The sequence below is a fragment of the Anolis carolinensis genome, chromosome 4 (assembly GCF_035594765.1).
Source record: "Anolis carolinensis isolate JA03-04 chromosome 4, rAnoCar3.1.pri, whole genome shotgun sequence".
In the NCBI taxonomy this organism is placed as follows: Eukaryota; Metazoa; Chordata; class Lepidosauria; order Squamata; family Dactyloidae; genus Anolis; species Anolis carolinensis.
In genome coordinates this window covers 68,864,207-68,881,669 of record NC_085844.1, presented here as the reverse complement: position 1 = coordinate 68,881,669, position 17,463 = coordinate 68,864,207, and the positions used below count along the sequence as shown (strand labels likewise).

Genomic DNA, 17,463 nt, shown 5'->3' with positions numbered 1-17,463 from the left:
TAGTGATATTAGCAACTTGATTCTACTGGTTTGTGAGCCTTAGGCTACTGTGCTTTGCTTTCTGCTCAAGGACTGTGAAAATCTTGTTCGTGCAATATCAGAAAGGCAAACATACTGTACTTATTGTAGCTATACTTTCTTGTCTGCCTATTTTAAAGAAGTATATATGCTTCAACATTTCACTGAAATGTTATTTGTGATGAATGATTGATCTCCTTGCTTTGACCTTAGGGTCCTTGCAGACAGGTCCTAATCATAAAAGGAATTGTTGGGCCCAAACCATAGGCCTAACACCTCAACAGATCCAGACCTTGTAGTAAGGTCCAGATCTGTTGAGATTTTTATTATTATTATTATTCTGGAGTAATCCACAACCCATCACAAGTTTTGGGCTTGTGTGGAAGAGCTCTTTGACTTCACTAGAACACAATGCTGTGACAGAAATCTAAATCGAAATACACATTTTTACATCCCGTATATTATAATAGTAGTTTCCCCTTCTCTCACACACATACCTACAGTAGTTATCAATTCCCCTTGATACTAACATATCCCTCTTTTAACAGATTCGTAAGTAGATTGTGAAAGTACTGTACATACTTATGTACAAGTCTAAACATTTTAGTTTAAAAATTCACCCCAAAAACCTGGGTTGACTTATCCAAAGGTCATTGTAAATACTGTACCTCATCTCTCGTCAACAAAGGAATAATAGCCTACTTTGAGTAGCATGGTAAAAATCAAGAACTTAATCCATCCTGGGAGAACCGAAACTAAGCACCACCCTTTTCTGCTCTCTCTACCACTTCTGGCCCTTTTGAATGCCTGGGTGAGAAAATGCTGGCTGCTGCCAGGAGCAGTTAACCTGCTAAGGTGATGCTGGCATTTTTTCCTCTTGGCAGAATGGCCCTCAATTTACAGTAGAGTCTCACTTATCCAACATAAACGGGCCGGCAGAACATTGGATAAGCAAATATGTTGGATAATAAAGAAGGATTAAGGAAAAGCCTATTACACATCAAATTAGGTTGTGATTTTACAAATTAAGCAGCAAAACATGTCTAACAACAAATTTGACAGAAAAAGTAGTTCAATATGCAGTAATGCTATGTAGTAATTACTGTATTTATGAATTTAGCACCAAAATATCATGACATATTGAAAACATAGACTACAAAAATGTGTTGGATAATCCAGAACGTTGGATAAGCGAGTGTTGGATAAGTGAGTCTCTACTGTATCTATGGGTCATATAGAAATCCACAATTTTGGCCACAAAACCTGTCTTCAGCATATTCATGATGACAACTTGTACATGAATATATGTGGTAGTTGAATCAAACAAACCTTTATTATGGTCATAGACCAGCATAAGGAGAGTGGGGTACAGTCTCATAGAATTATTATACATTAAACTTATTAGAGTCTAGGCCAGTAGTTCTCAACCTGGGGTCCCTAGATATTTTTGGCCTACAACTCCCAGAAATACCAGCCAGTTTACCAGCTGTTAGGATTTCTGGGAGTTGAAGGCCAAAAACATCTAGGGACCCCAGATTGAGAACCACTGGTCTAGGCTAAAAGCTAGAATACAGAGGTATATTAAATGCTAAAACACAAAATATTATTTAGAAAAAAAGACTAGAAGGAAATGAAAAGGGAATCACACAGTTGTTTCTATATGTCTAGAGTCACAGGGGCAGAGACGTAGTTGAGTCTTGTTTACTGTTGTGTGTATGTGTGGTTTATTAACAAAGTTAATGTAATAGCTTTAAGAGCTAGTGATCACTTTATTAGATCAATAAATATAGGGACAGCCACATGTGGAGCTACATATAATTAAATGCATTTTTACAACAACCAGTTTTTTCTATGTGCCCATAAGTGGTAATTTTACTTGAGATATTAGTTCTGGACACTGAAAGATATGAAGAAGAAACAAAGTCCTATTACAAGAAAAACGGTATTTTGAAATGTATACATTATGCAAAATAAACCTGCATGTTCATATTTAATTTGCTCATCTCCATCATCATCGATATTGCCAGAAATGGTTAAGCAGAGTAGTGATATGCTAATATTTGAACCACTGAAGATACTACTCTGAGATTTCACTGGAATTCTTGATATGCTTTCAATCTTTATAGCTTTATAGATTAAAAAGAGAAGAAAGAAAACCTTGTATGATTATGTGAGATTATCTAATTGCCTTATTTCATAGAAATATGCTTTGGGCAACTGCTGATGCATTTTCTTTCTCTTCTTTTAGCCCCCTGTGAAGCCAACACATTCTTTTGCCATAGTAATATGTGTATTAATAATACATTGGTCTGCAATGGACTTCAGAACTGTGTGTATCCATGGGATGAAAATCACTGCAAAGGTAAATATAGATAGATGGAAATGGAATTGGAAAATCGTTGAATTATTTGTTTCACTACTCTATTATTATCGTTGTTAAGTAATACCTAACCATTCAGAAAAATAATCCATTTCTATTATATATGTGTGTGAGAGAGACCTTTGGCTATCTGTAGTTTTTGACTGACTTCCAATGATGCTTGCATAAATACATGAATGTGCATTTCACTGCCTCTTAAATTTCCATGCATGGTATATTTATTCATTTTCCACATTTATACACCACCTTTCTCAACCCCAGAGGGGTCTCAAGGCAGCTTTACACATAGGCAACTATTTGATGCCTTAAAAACAATGTACAAGTAAAATACACATTTTAAAATAGAGTATAAAACACATTTAAATGCACATATATGCATTTAAAAGAAGAGAGAAATGAGGAAGGGCAGTTTTAAAATTGAATTGGAACTTCAATGCATCATAGCTAAGATTAGTAACTGGATTATCACTGCCTGTGAAACACAATGCTGATTTTAAAAAGAGCATACAGTAGTTGAGTTCATGATTATGATGGGAAGCATGTAAAGATTTGATCTCTACCATGTGTAGCAGTGGTTCTCAACCTCTGGGTCTCCAGATGTTTTGACCTTCAACTCCCATAAATCCTAACAGCTGGTAAAGTGGCTGGGATTTCTGGGAGTTGTAGGCCAAAACACCTGGGAACCCACGAGTTGAATACCACTGATGTATAGGGATCAACATATTTAAGAGCTTCCTGGCACAAAGCTAAAACATTGCCTTGATAAAGATGAGCCTTTGAACTTTTTTCATATGAATACAGTAGTTGAGGGAAAATGGTTTTATCCATGCATCCTCTTTCCTTTCTGTCTGATTCTCCCATAAAAGTGAAGTGATGCTTATTGAGGAAACATGTGTCTTCATATTGTGGGTATAGCTTATATATTTGCATGTGAGTGATATGTATAAAACTGCCCATTTTTAATTATAAAATAATACTCCAAAACAGCAAGAAACTCATTTCTTTTACTCATGTCTGGGAACAAGCAGTTTTTTTACATATTAAAATTAATTTTCTACTTGGAGCTAGTTGTACTACCTTAAAACCTCATCATAGAATCATAGAATTGGAAGAGACCTTGTGGGCCATCCAGTCCAACCCCCTGCCAAGAAGCAGGAAAATCGCATTCCTCTAGATCTGGATTTTTTTAATTATAAAGAACTGATACAAGAAACAAGGGTCAAAGTCTACCATAAAATAGATGTTGATCACAGATGCTTTGTAATACTTCCCTTGCTTTTAAACCATTTGTATCTGTTTCAGTTGTGATTCTTAAATAATGTTTCATTTAGACTGTGGTTCACGTGGCCTTCTTTTAAAGATAATTTTGAAAGTGTAGGAAAACATGACATATTATATATTATAATATTTTATGTGAGAAAACTTGTAGAATATGGGAGTGTAATAATCCATTCCACTCAAATCTGACAGAAGGAACTGAGTAGATAAAATTGAACTTTTGTTCAAAACCAAACAGATTATTATTAGTAGTATTTATTTATTCCCCACTTTATCTCTCTCGAAGGGGACGTAAAGCAGCTTAACATAAAAGCATTAGTACACAATTTAAAATTTACAAATATATACATATTAAAAAGAGAATTAAATATAAATAGCATTAAAATTTAGTTAAAAACCATTCAAACATACTCAGTGCATATTCAAAGTTAAAGCCACAGCACCCCTGACTTGATCATAAAAACCTTAATCTTTAAAAGACTTCCTGAATAAAAAGATTTTAGCCTGCCACTGGAAGGACAGCAGGGAGGGGGCCATTCTGGCTTCTCTGGGAAGAAGGGAGCTCCAGAGTTGAGGGGCAGCCACTGAGAAGGAAGGTCCGCTCTCTTGTTCCCACCAATTGAGCTTGAGATGGAGGTAGGTCCGAGAGAAGATCTCAGGACCCTGGCAGGTTTGTACAAGATGTGGTAAGCCAAATAGCCTGGAGGCTTTAAAGGTCATAACCAGTACTTTGAATTGTGCCCAGAAACAGACTGTCAGCCAGTTGAGCTGCTGTAACAGGGGAGTTGTCTTCTCCCTGTAGCCAGCCCCAGTTAGCAACCTGGCTGCACCCTTTGGACCAGCTGAAGTTTCTGAGCACTCTTCAGAGGGAGCCCTGTGTAGAGCACATTACAGCAATCCAGACAGGATGTTACTAAGAATAAATTTGTTAAAATCTAAAATATCACCATGGAACAACAATATTTTGTATTTATTGTAAACACAATGTATCCTTCATATAGCTGAATGACTGTGATTGTTCATTTGTATATTCAACAAGTCTGTTGTCATGTTTATTCTCAGCCCTACAATCCCAGTATCTCAAATTCTGAGTTCTAGTTGACAGATACCTCATCATATGTTACTTATGTGAAGGGATCCTTGTGTTGACAGAGACATAACAAATACAATACTGGGGCCTATTTTCAAAGTCTCACATACCTCACTGCCTTTGCTCCCACAATGTCCACATACTGGACTAGGAAACATGCTTACATAGAACCCTTCCCATTAATGCTTTCACAAGAAAACTTTGCAACTAGAATTTCTATTCCATGTGTATATGCCAGAAATTAATAATTCTTGACATTCCTATACCTCAGATCCCATAACCCATCAACAATACTGGGTAGGGATGATAGTATTTCCAGTCCAATAACAACAACAACAACAACAACAACAACAACTTTATTTTTAGATCCCACTCCCATCTCCCCAGAGGGGACTCGGGGCGGCTCACATGGGGACAAGCCCAGTTTCAACATACAATAAAATACAGCATAATTAAACCAATGTAAAACAGGTAAAATAGTATAAACATACAAACCAGCATAAAACATCAACATCAAAACATTAGAACAAGAACTATAAAGCTATGAACTGTCAACACTTGCTATAGAAGCTTTGAAGGATATAGGCTCCCATGCTTGCATATCCAAGTGTAATGCATGAAGCTCAAGCAACAGGATTGGGGAAGCACAGTCTGTGGGAATTGATCCAACTGGAAACTTTTTCAATACACAAATACCTCTTTCAGGTAATCAATATGTGAAGAAAACAAAAAGATTTGGCAGCACAGATCTGTGAACAGTTCACTTCATTTTCTGGAAAATCGTGTTTTCACATTTTCATGAATCAGTTGTAAGACACTGGACCTAATCTCCAGCTGTAACAGCAGCAGTTTATGAGGAAATGGAGAAGCATTTTCAAATATCATGCTGGTCACAAGTAAAGGCACCTGCCAGCAAATCAACATCTATCAATATTTGTTCTAAAACTGCTTTTCATGTCAAAGCTATGTCTCCCAGGAAAATCAACCTGAATTAAAAGTCAAAACATATTTACAGAATGTCATACAAGTCAAGATGCATACATACCCATTTGACTATCCATGGAATTACTGATTACAACAACAACAACTCTTTATTGATTAGTCAATTTTGACCATATCAAAACATGTGAAACATACAAAACGTGCACACTTAATCAAACATACAGTAAAACCATGTATAGATACAAAGCATCCCGGCCTACTAGCCTACCAACCCACTCCTAGGTAGTTGTGCTAATACAGAATAAAAAGATTAATATTAAAATTAATTATTCCCTTAAGGTAAGGTTACCTAGAACCTTCCACAGTAGCTGTCAAGATGGCATTTCCCGGGTCCCAATATGATAATAAGCTCCAAAGGTATCAAAGGTCATAAGGTAATGGAAACCCAATGCTTTTCCATTAATTTTACAGCTTTTTTCCCTAGAGCCCTCTTCGCCACACTATCATTTCTTTCTAGGCGTGGGGGAAAGTTAATGATTGTCTTTTTTTTCCCCTTGAGGAACCATGACAAGAATTTTGCCATTGGAATTACAAAATGCATACATTGTTGTTTTGTGCAGAAAATGGTATTTTTCTGTAAAGAGATTTTGATGCATAGCTTATTCTGTAAAGAAAATTCAGTCTCTTTTGCACAGAAAATCCAGTTCATACCTGTAGAGAAAATGCTGTTTCCAGTGCAGAAAGTGCTATTTGAAAGCAAAATACCATGCCATTTTTGTAATTTACTTGTTGATACTTTTGAGAAAAAATGTAAGAAAAACTGATATCCCCAATTCCTCTCTGTCTGAGAGACACCTGCAGTAAGAATCTTTTAAAATCTGTTGAAGAACCATTTGTTTTGCCAGATTTTTCACTTTAGTAAGTAGTGGTGGTATTTTAGAACAACTCTTGGCAAGACATGGAAATCAGTTCAGCATATAGTGATAATCACATGGCCACTGGAGCACAGCAAGGAAAAATTATGTTACCAGAATGAACAGCTGTGACAAGGAGCCTGAGAAGATTGTTCTCTGGCTGTAGAGCAGTGATGCACTACAGATTTATATTCATGAACCTTAAACTGCTTCTCAGAGTAAAAGGGTAAGTAATGACCTATAGGGAAGGTATTTTTCCATTTTAGATGAGCATATTTCTAATAAGTCTTGCTGTTCCTCCTGAGTCAGCTAAATGTTATCTACCAATAGCAATTTCGAATAAATCATTAATGTTAAGAGTTGAGATTTGTTTCAAGGAGGTAGAAACATTTCTACTTAAACTCCATAAACTGATGCTAGTTCACTAATTGGTTAATCTGTTATGAACAATAAAACTTGAAAAGCATTGTTCAGACTCCAAAAAAGGCAATGCAGGAAATACGAGCTGGATCTGTTATGGACATTCTGAGATGCCACTATTTTATTTCTAAGCATGGCTTCTCATGAAATCCAATGTCCAATGCTCACCACAAGATAAAGTAAAGGAGGCAGCACCAGATGTACCCTACATACCAATGTATAAATCTTGAAATTCTGATAAAAAAATCTGAAAAACCTGAGTTGAGTTATCCACATGTTTATGTGAATATTGCACCTTATCTCTTCTAAAAAAAAAAAGGAACCACTTCCTTTTCTGTGTAAGTGGCAAAAGGCAAGATCAATCCTGGGAGAATCTAAAATAAACACCATTCCCCTCTACTCTCTCCACCATGACATTGCTTTTGGGCTTTTTAATATCTGGGTTGATAAATACTTGTGGTGGCCATGGCAAATGAAATGTTGATGCTTTCCCTTCACAGAATGACCCATGACTTACCCACAGATCACATGAAAATTCATAATTTTGCCCCCCAAACCTACATGTGATTGACTTATGCATGGTATGGTAAATGTGGTTAACTTACTTTCCTTGGTTTTGGAAAGGTTAGTTTACTGAACAATTTAATAATTTTCATTTCTTCACTGATTTTCTTGGAATGTTTGATGCCCTGCTTGGGGAAAAAAAACAGGATGAAGAAGATTTCCCCTCCCCCCTTCATTTGATCTAGACTTCTATCTAGGCTTCTATTTTACACTAGGCAATATTGTTAGGAAAACTGTATTCCTAAAACCCAAGGGAAGTTCCACCAAATACCGTTTGGGAAATTGCTTTTTGTAGGCAGATGGTATTTCTCCTGTTGCTATTGCACATAGGGTTTTTTTTTTGTAAATATATTTGTTAGACATTTCCATATTTTTTTCACACACATACAAGGGGACAGGGTATGGAGGTCGGGGGGAAAGAAAGTGGCAGTGAGGATAGTGGATTTATTGTTAATAAATTAAGTTTAGACCAAAACCTAATATTTTGCAGGGGAGTGGTGTGGAGGTAGGAAAAAAGATAATGTAGGTAGTTATGATTATTACATCTAGTTTTGTGTTTCCATTACACTTTTTTATTACTTAAGGTACTTAAAAGCTATATAAAAGTTCATATATGTCCTCTATAACAAAGAGATGGCAGAGTTAATTACAAAGGTGCTATTCTAACTATTGTCACGGGTTCTTAAATGTAGAGATTCAGACAATACACAATGTAGCTAAAAGAAAATATTCATATTTTTGGTCAACAAATCCTGATATAGCTATCTTTTTCATTCTTAGTCTCATGTAAGGTTCCCATTTTTCTTGAAATGTATTTTTAGTCCAAGTCCTATAGTCTATCTATAGTCGTTCAAAGCTACAGTATATTTTTCTTGTAATCCATTTTTAACTAGCTGTACCAGTTGCCACCTGGAAATGAAATCTCTTGATTTGCTCTTGGATATCTTAACTACATCTTTAGGTATTGTATTCTTGGTGTCATATTCATAATATATTCCACAAATCTGCAGCATTTTTCTTAAATTTTGCGCATTCTCAAAATTTGTGGTGGTATATTTTCTTTCAAAACTCTTGTTGAAGATTGCGCTTCCTCCTTCATCACCTCCCTTTGTATTTTGTCTGATTGATTCAATTTATGAGCTAAAATTTCCAATTTTTTATTGATGTTTCTGATCCCATTTAAAATATCATCTAGTCCATCCAGTTTTTTTATTAACTCTATCCACAGATTCAATCAATTCCTCAATTTGCAGCTTCATTTGCCTCATTTGCCTTCTGTTGTCTTCTTTTGTTCCTTTATTCCTCATTCATTTGGGTTGTTTAAAACACTATATGACTTAATCCACTTGACCACAGGTTGTCACTTTCTTTCTGCTGATTATTTGATGGTTAAAGGAAACAAAGTCTTTCCTTCCTGATAGTTCAGAGAGTAGAATGAAGTGCAGTGTTATGGCTGCATGTTTCCCAAGATCAAATTTCTCTGGATTCTTTCACTCCCCTTTTTTCAGTCTGGTAACTTGCAATCACAGCTGAGCAAAATTTATAAGTCATTTGTTGCTTCATAAGAAAGAACAGTATTTTATATTTCCTTTGAATTTTTTCTTTCTTTCTCTCATCTTCAACAGAAATCCACCTCTTTTCTCTTTTCTCTTCCTTCCTTAATGTTTGAATTGAATACTTTCACTTCAAAATGATCTTATCACTTTGTTAAATCTATCTCCACTTCAGATGTCTTTCCAATGACCCTGTGTCAAAAGCATAACTCATTAGATCCTTTCAATTAATGTACTTGCCAGTCTGTGTAGTCCAGAATTCAGTTAGTTTCTTTCGTCCCTCCTCTTTCCAGCAGCGTAAATATCCTTGTCTTTCTTCGTTTCTTATTTCTTTGTTGCAATTAACCCCAAGGGTATGGGAAAGGAAATAAATTAGAAATTAAAACAAAAATAGTTGAATTGGCCAATGTTTGTAGCTAATAAGAACAGCCACTAACAATAGTGTCTGTGCTCATCTCCTGCCTAAAGGGCTCTGTCTTTTTGGAGAGGCTATAACCTCACACACTCCCACAGGGGACATCTGTGAGTCTTGCTGCTTCTCCTGGACAGATTCTACTAATTAAGGCTATTAATTGTGCCGGGCTGATCTTCCTGATCCTGGAAGGGTTCTCTGGAAGACACTAGTTTGTAGCACATCAGGAACAATAGAATTCCTCGACCAATCACACCACCATCTTTTCAAAAAAAGCTATTTGCACATAGTTTTGAAAAAGTTTTCATCAATGTTACACAGACTGCTTTAACTTGTATATGACCAGAACAACTTTGGATAGCTGCCATTAATTATTAGGCTTCATCGTTTGTGTCATTTTAAGTATGTCTTTCAGTTAGTCTCCTTTATGTTAGCATGAATGGTAATATGTTGGTGATAACTAACAAAATGAACATTGCTACTTTTTGTTTGGATGTATATTAATTCTACTGTTTGTCTGTTTTATTTCCTTCTCCTGCATTACACAGAGAAAAGAAAAGCCAACCTGTTGGACCAGCTTACCAATACCAGTGGGACAGTAATTGGGGTAACCTGTTGTATTGTGGTTCTCCTTATCATTATCTCTGTTATAGTACAAGTCAAACAGCCTCGTAAAAGATTTGTCCAGAGGAAAGCAGACTTTGATCAAACAGTATTCCAGGAGGTGTTTGAGCCTCCTCACTATGAGTTATGCACTCTTAGAGGGACAGGGGCTACAGCGGACCTTGCAGATGTTGCAGATGATTTTGAAAATTATCATAAACTGCGTAGATCATCTTCAAAATGCATTCATGACCATCACTGTGGATCACAGTTATCTAGCACTAAAGGCAGCCGTAGTAACCTCAGCACAAGAGATACACCTATCTTGACAGAAATTCAACCTCAGCCTGTAAAGCCCCTGATCCAACCCATGAACCGAAGAAATATCCTTGTCATGAAACATAGCTATTCACAAGATGCAGCAGATGCGTGTGAGATCGATGAAATCGAAGAGGTACCGACCACGAGTCACAGGCTGTCCAGACACGATAAAGCTGTCCAGCGGTCAGTATCAATAGATTTTTGATGAAGACTGTTGTGTAAGGACTGGGTTCAATCCCACATTTCTCTCTCTCTCTCTTTCTGTTTTCTAATTTATATTTCCATTTAGAGTTCAGACCATCTTATATCAGTTCTTTACATTATTAATCTACCCAAGATGCATTTACATAGTTTGTGGTATGAACATATATGCACAAAAATTGCTCCTAAGGAAAGGAGGGGGTTTGGAGGCTACCACCAAATAGAAGTAAGAAAGTAAAAGACATACCTTGCCAAGAATCCAAAGCTGTTATTGAAAATCATTTATATATTTATCAATTATTTATTAGTCAAATTGACATACGTTGTACAAATAGGCCTTTCAGTCTTTCGATTTTTCCTTTCTGGGCCAACTGAAATGGGACCATAGAAAATCTACAATTAGGCTCACCCACATTACTAATGGTTTTCTTAGTTTATTTCACAACCTAGAAAATTTATAGAAACGATACTGCTCCTTTGAAAATCAAGTATTGATGCTTAGCTTGTCCCTTCCATTGCTTTTCCCTGAACACTTTTCTACCAGTCTGAAGCAGCTATTGATGTAAGGTAAAGAATGGTTCTTCTTCCAGCCAATTTCAGTAGCTGCTTTTGGATAGAGTGGTGTAAATTAGGGAAAGACCAAGAAAAGAAAGAATTAGACATCCAGTTAACAGCTACTAAGTCATTTTTGCTTTTAAGTAGGAGTTCCTAAATGTGAATCTTCTATATCATATTTAGTTTGGTCTTCTGTCTTTTATCAAAAGCTCTCTATAATTACATTTTTTATTTTTTATTTTTTTTTAAATTGTATTTATATGTACACACACACACGTGAAAGAAAAGACAGGTATATTTTACTGTACAAAGACTATTTTGCATCAAAAAGGGAAGTTTTCTTGGAAAAATCAGTATAAACATGGCTTCAATATAATTGAAAAGTGTAAGTACTCCGAAATCACAGAAATACTGTTTAGTTCAGAATAGATCAGTGAGAGAAACCAATCTTTTACCATAAAACATAACTTTTTAATAAAACCATTATCAATCTTTCAAAGTACAACAATAAGATTTCTCTTGCTGACCATATAATCACTGCTTGTCTTAATTATTTGTCATTTAGATGACAGCATAATTTTTATATTGTGTTAGCCTGATATTCTTTTAAAATTCCTTATGGGAAACAGTGTAGTAGAGAATAACTTTCCTAATTCAAGTCTGGCATGATTTCTGTTATATCTATTGATCTGGAACATCTTTTGCTATGTATTGCATCCTGAATGCCTGTAAATAAGAATGGTTTAAAAGTCTGCAACTAACCACAAAAACAAAAGCACTCGCATACAAGGTATTTGAAATCAGAACCTTTCAAAGAGATTTGTGTTTCATATGCATGTTTTCTCTCTGTGATTTGTTGTTCTCTTTACATGCCCCACATTTCAATTTTGTACATATAAGCCACTAGAGACACCAGGCCCTTAAAGTTATCTTTCAGTAGCCCTATTGACTTAAAATAGAGCATGAGAACAGTTACTTTAAGAGTTGGTTGTGTCAACAAGAACATTATTTTTGTCTATCTGCATGCCAGTTTTAAGTATCATGGATCAATTTGATCAGGTTTCTAAGGTATACTTTCAATTAAGAATGTATATGCATATATTTCTTTTTTTTCTATGTGAACATTATTATGTTGAATGAAATAGCCATAACATTCCAGGTTCTGCCTCATTGGGTCTCTAAACAAACATGAATCTGAGTACAACACAACTAGGGTGTAAAAGACAGACTAAAGGTAAGTAAATATATAGCTCTCAATTTTTCATCACTTGCATTCCATTTGTTTACTTCCAAACAAGTCTGACTGCTGTTTATCATTTGCTTTGTGTGTATGTATGTGTGTGCTTGTATGTATGTGTTACTTTGTTTGAAAATGGTGCTATGCTTTAAGCCTACAAAGAATTCAGAATTACAGCCAAAATGCTGCTATAAAACCTATAAATCACTATGCATTATAACATTTTGCTGCATATAATCTCCATTTTAAGCTTGAATTTTAAACATATGATTGGCCATGAGCATTCACTCTATTTAAGCAAATTATATTTAAAGTTTTTCAACAAATAATAACTTACAGCCTGATCCACGCTGAATGAATAGAAGGAGTCTTAAGTGTAGATCTCTTTGTTTGGCAAGGGTATCCCAGTTTCTTTCAGGTGTACAGAAAGTTGCTCTTATATCCTAACAAGCCTAGTTGACAGTTTTTAAACAAGGATTGTGGGATATAGTCTCTCAATTTCAAACCCAGGGCTGTATGGATTCTCTAATATGTCTGATCATGACAGACCATATCTTTGTGGCAGAGTTGCAATGAGATATCAGAACCCAATGCACCGTGCTGTTTAATTCCTACACTGCTGTTTGGGCATGCACAAATATATATGAAGTAGCAAAGGTTACATCCCTCTGTTTATCACTAAATAAATTTATGTTTTCAATAACCAGCTGGAGAGTAAATGGAAGATGAGATTAATTTAACTTCTTTTTGGAGATCATATAAAATAGCTTGCCCCTGCAATAAGACCAGTGCTGGTACTAATGCAGCAAGAGCTGTGAATCAGGCTGTTTGTTTGAGAACACTTAAATGCTTCCTCAAATGAAGATATCTAACATTTAGAATGATACCAGAAAATGCTTAACTAACCATAAGCTTGTAAAAATTTAACCCAGCTATTCCATTTATATCACATTTCATTTTCGGTTTACATGCTATTTTCTGAAATGTGTGAACAGATATGTTGATTGATTTAGATTCCATGCAAAACATCCAAAAGATATGTTACTCTATTGTACCTCTGAAACCCTCTCTGCCACCCCAAAACCCCATGTCTTCAGGATCAGGGAAAACTATTCCTTTTCCATTGTGCTGAGCACAGTGAGATTTCTCTAATAATGTAAATAAGTAGAAGACTTCTGTGTATTAACTAGCTTTCCAGTATGATCACTCAAGTCAAATTTAAGTAGAAAGGAGGTAATGGTTGTACAGTGGCCTAAAAAATGTTGCAAGCCACAGTCAGAACCCATCTGATTTGAAAGTGAAGCAGTCGGCCTTAGTTAATAGTTGGATGTGAGAACACATGTGAATACCAGATACTGCAGGCTATATTTCAGAGGAAGGAACGAAAAATTACCTCTGGGCATTCCTTGTCTAGGAAAACCTAATGTAATTCCATGGGGTTCCCATATGTCAATAGGCAACTTGAAGGGACATAAACATACATACAACCTGAAGTGGTTAAGAGGTTCTATAAAAAGAGTTGGAGGTGGGGAATACCAACCAATATCAGGAGCTGTAGAGTATATTTCAGGTCCCATTTACATTGTTATATATTGCTACATTGGCATTGAACTGCATTATATAAGACCACACTGACCATGTAATGCAGTTTCAACCTGCAAAAACACCTCTGACCATTCCTTGACCTATAAAAGCTTGTGAAATCAATGGGATCGACATAAATGGACAGGCAACTCTGTGTACACAAACACACAGAGAAAAATCAACAGGAATTTATTAAATCAATATTAGGTGGGTTCCATTGAATCAACGACTCTTCCTCAGTTGGGACTAACAAATAGATTTAAGCCAACATCTTGTAGCAAGGTTCTGCTCCTGTTCAGACTATTTTGCTCTTCTTGTGCTCTCAATAACAACAGATTAGCAAATTGTTAGTTGTGCTAATGTTAGACCCAATTATTCAATCAAGTATCATCCTGCTCTGGTCCTGAGATCCACAGGACAGATCCATCTTTCAAGTCCCTGCCCTTTAGGTTTTATATGCACAGAGCAGTTTAACAGATAAATAATGAAAAGGAATCAGAATATAATGACTAAAGTGTGCAGGGCCAGGATAAGTTTTTTTGCAGATATTAAAACTTGGAAGAAAATGAAGTAAAGACCTGAGTAATTTTTAAGGATTTAGCTTACTTCCAAAAAAATCCTATAAGGTGAATTTCTTAGTAAAAAAAACCCGTCTCTACGTTTATTGGACAAAGTGATAAGTTTTAAGACGACCACTTTAATGTTTAGCCAGGTTTGTGAGAGAATTTGCAACCTGACACCAAATCAATAGTCCTATTGATGTGGATTATGAAATGATAATGATATGGATAAACTCTACTCAGTGTAGCACCATTTCTGCCATTCATATATGCAAAGTGTGACAAATATTTGTTGCACTGCTGTAGTTTTATGATCTCTGCATCAGTAGAGTACCCCTGCCCTGTCATTGCAGCTTGCAACACTTACCTTGTGGCACTAGAAAAACAGGCCATAGAAATAAGCTGTTCAGTTGCAATCTGTTGACTATTAACTGTTCCTTCCATTCTCTGATTCAGAACAGGTTTATATCTTTACATCCTAATTCTAAACATATTGATTCAGAAATATCAACTAATTTATAGATAAACAGGGGATAGATGGTCTGTGTGTACGTGCCTGTCAATCAAACCTCAGCATATACAGTATTTTGTATGAAGAATGTTTTACATGACTGTCTATACATACAAGAAATGTTTCCCACACATTTCTTGTATTGGTTGAGAATCCCTTATCTGAAATGCCTGGGACTAGAAGTGTTATGGATTTTGGATTTTTGGGGGGAGGATTTTGGAATACTTGTATTTGCATATGTGCAGTTAATGAAACATCTTGGAGATCGAAATCAAGTCTAAACACAAAATTCATTTCTGTTTCATGTACATATTATGTACACAGTCAGAAAGTAACTTAATACAATATTTTAATAATTTAGTCCAACAAAAAATTTGTGCACATTGAATTATCAGAAAGCAAAAGTATCGCTACCTCAGCTGCCCATGAGGATAATTTTGGACTATTTCAGATTTTACAGTTTCAGACAACGGATACTCAACCTGTGGTATCACAATTGTTTGGCAGGTATATAGATAATATGTATGTTTTTGTTCATGTAAAACACTTTGAAGTGAGTGCTTTAAGGTATAAAATTCAGGCCACAGATACTGCAGGTTGCATTCTACATTTTTCCATAGAACACATTTTCAAGTGAGTGTGTTTGGGATTATTTTTTTAACATGGCATCCAGTTAATGTCCTTCTTATGTATTGCTGTATTATATGTCATGTCAGATATGATTATTTACATTCAATTTGTTATATGTACATTGTTTTCATTATGTAGACTGCTTGAGAATAGTGCGATCCTGAGTGATTTTGAATATGCTACAGTGAATTGTGAAAACCGGCCCTGGAACTACCAGCTAGAGATGTTCTGGACTCTGACCAGCTATTCCAATTTCATGAAAAAAATCATCAGTCAGTAATGAGTAAACCTAACGGATGGCAATAAGACTCTTATTACTTATCATTGCTATCATTTATTCTTACTATTACAGTTTTTTTTCCTTTATTTATACTTTTTGTTTGCTCTGTTTTGTTTTGTTACAAAGAAAACACTACCCAATTTCAGGAATAAATGATCAAATCAGGTATTTACCCATTCACAATCACTTCACTAGAAATATTTGTTAGATATAAATCTAACATTATAACTGAATTTGACTCTCAGAAACTGATTTGCATGTATGTTGCTGAATATTTGAGTTGGCCAGACAGCAATGGCAAGAAATCCCTTTGATGAGATACATTGTAAAAAGCATGCAATCATATTACTGCTGTTCCTATCCATTTCTTTGTGTCATATGCTTGCTAATTGTAACTTTTTATATAAAGATACATAAAACAATGTATAATAATTTCTTACATTGAGTTTTAAAGTACTTTTTATTTCACTTCAGCAAATAATCCTTCAGCACAAGTTTTCAGAATGGGTTTACAATGCACACTTGCTGACTTATAACTAAGACTACATGTGTGGAACTTTCTCATCTATATTGTTTAAATACTGAAATCCTGCTGCTCAGCCATCTGGAATATAAAAGAAAAGTAGGAGGGAAGTGATTTTGTTCCTCCCAAACATTATGGTGATGTTTCACTGTTTTTTAAGGAATATATGGACATGTGAATATATGTTCAATCGGTTGCTGTGAGTTTTCCAGGCTGTATGGCCATAATCTGGAAGCATTCTCTCCTGACGTTTTACCCACATCTATGGCAGGCATTCTTAGAGGTTGTGAGGATGCCTGCCGTAGATGTGGGTGAAACGTCAGGAGAGAATGCTTCTGGAACATGGACATATAGCCCAGAAAACACACAGAAACCCAGTGATTCTGGCCATGAAATCCTTTGACAACACACATGTTCAATCTTCTTCAACCACCCCATGGGATCAGAGTGAGAATTATATACCATACCTTATCCAATAAAGATACCAACCATATCAGTTTTGACTGCGCATGGAGATGAATGTTCACAACATTGAATGAAAAAATGTTAAATGTTAAATAATGTGAAATAGAATTCAAAACTGGAAAACCAAGTACTTAAGAAAGTTTAAACACATTGGGATCTCCTGATGACCTCAAGATTGACAAATAGGAAGAATGATAAACTATTAATACTTATGTGCTAAGGAGTATTGCAAAAGCTGCCAGGCACTAAATACAAGTGGCCCAGTTTAACCACAAGATACTGAAAACCAATACATACCAAATATTTTATGCAGACATTGGATATTTATGTGTGTGATAATATCCAAATATCTGACATCAGAAAATGATGGGAAACTTTTGAGGACTATTTTTAAACTATTTTTTTAAATAAATATATGTCAT

General features: G+C 35.5%; 1 protein-coding gene across 5 annotated transcripts in view; it reads left to right on the top strand.

The window, feature by feature from the left end:
• Window positions 1–16,492, top strand: part of neto1 (neuropilin and tolloid like 1) — a 136,781-nt gene extending 120,289 nt beyond the window's left edge. For 3 of the 5 annotated variants that reach the window (XM_062980582.1, XM_003219726.4, XM_062980583.1), the window contains 4 exons: window positions 2,267–2,380; window positions 10,120–10,678; window positions 12,411–12,485; window positions 15,912–16,492. In XM_062980582.1, coding sequence (XP_062836652.1) covers window positions 2,267–2,380; window positions 10,120–10,678; window positions 12,411–12,471 — 734 coding nt within the window. In that variant the 3' untranslated portion in view covers window positions 12,472–12,485; window positions 15,912–16,492. Of the gene's footprint in view, window positions 1–2,266; window positions 2,381–10,119; window positions 10,679–12,396; window positions 12,486–15,911 lie in introns of those variants that run through there. The other 2 variants (XR_506136.2, XM_062980584.1) reach the window with 2 other exon arrangements.
• The last annotated feature ends 971 nt before the right edge of the window (window positions 16,493–17,463 follow it).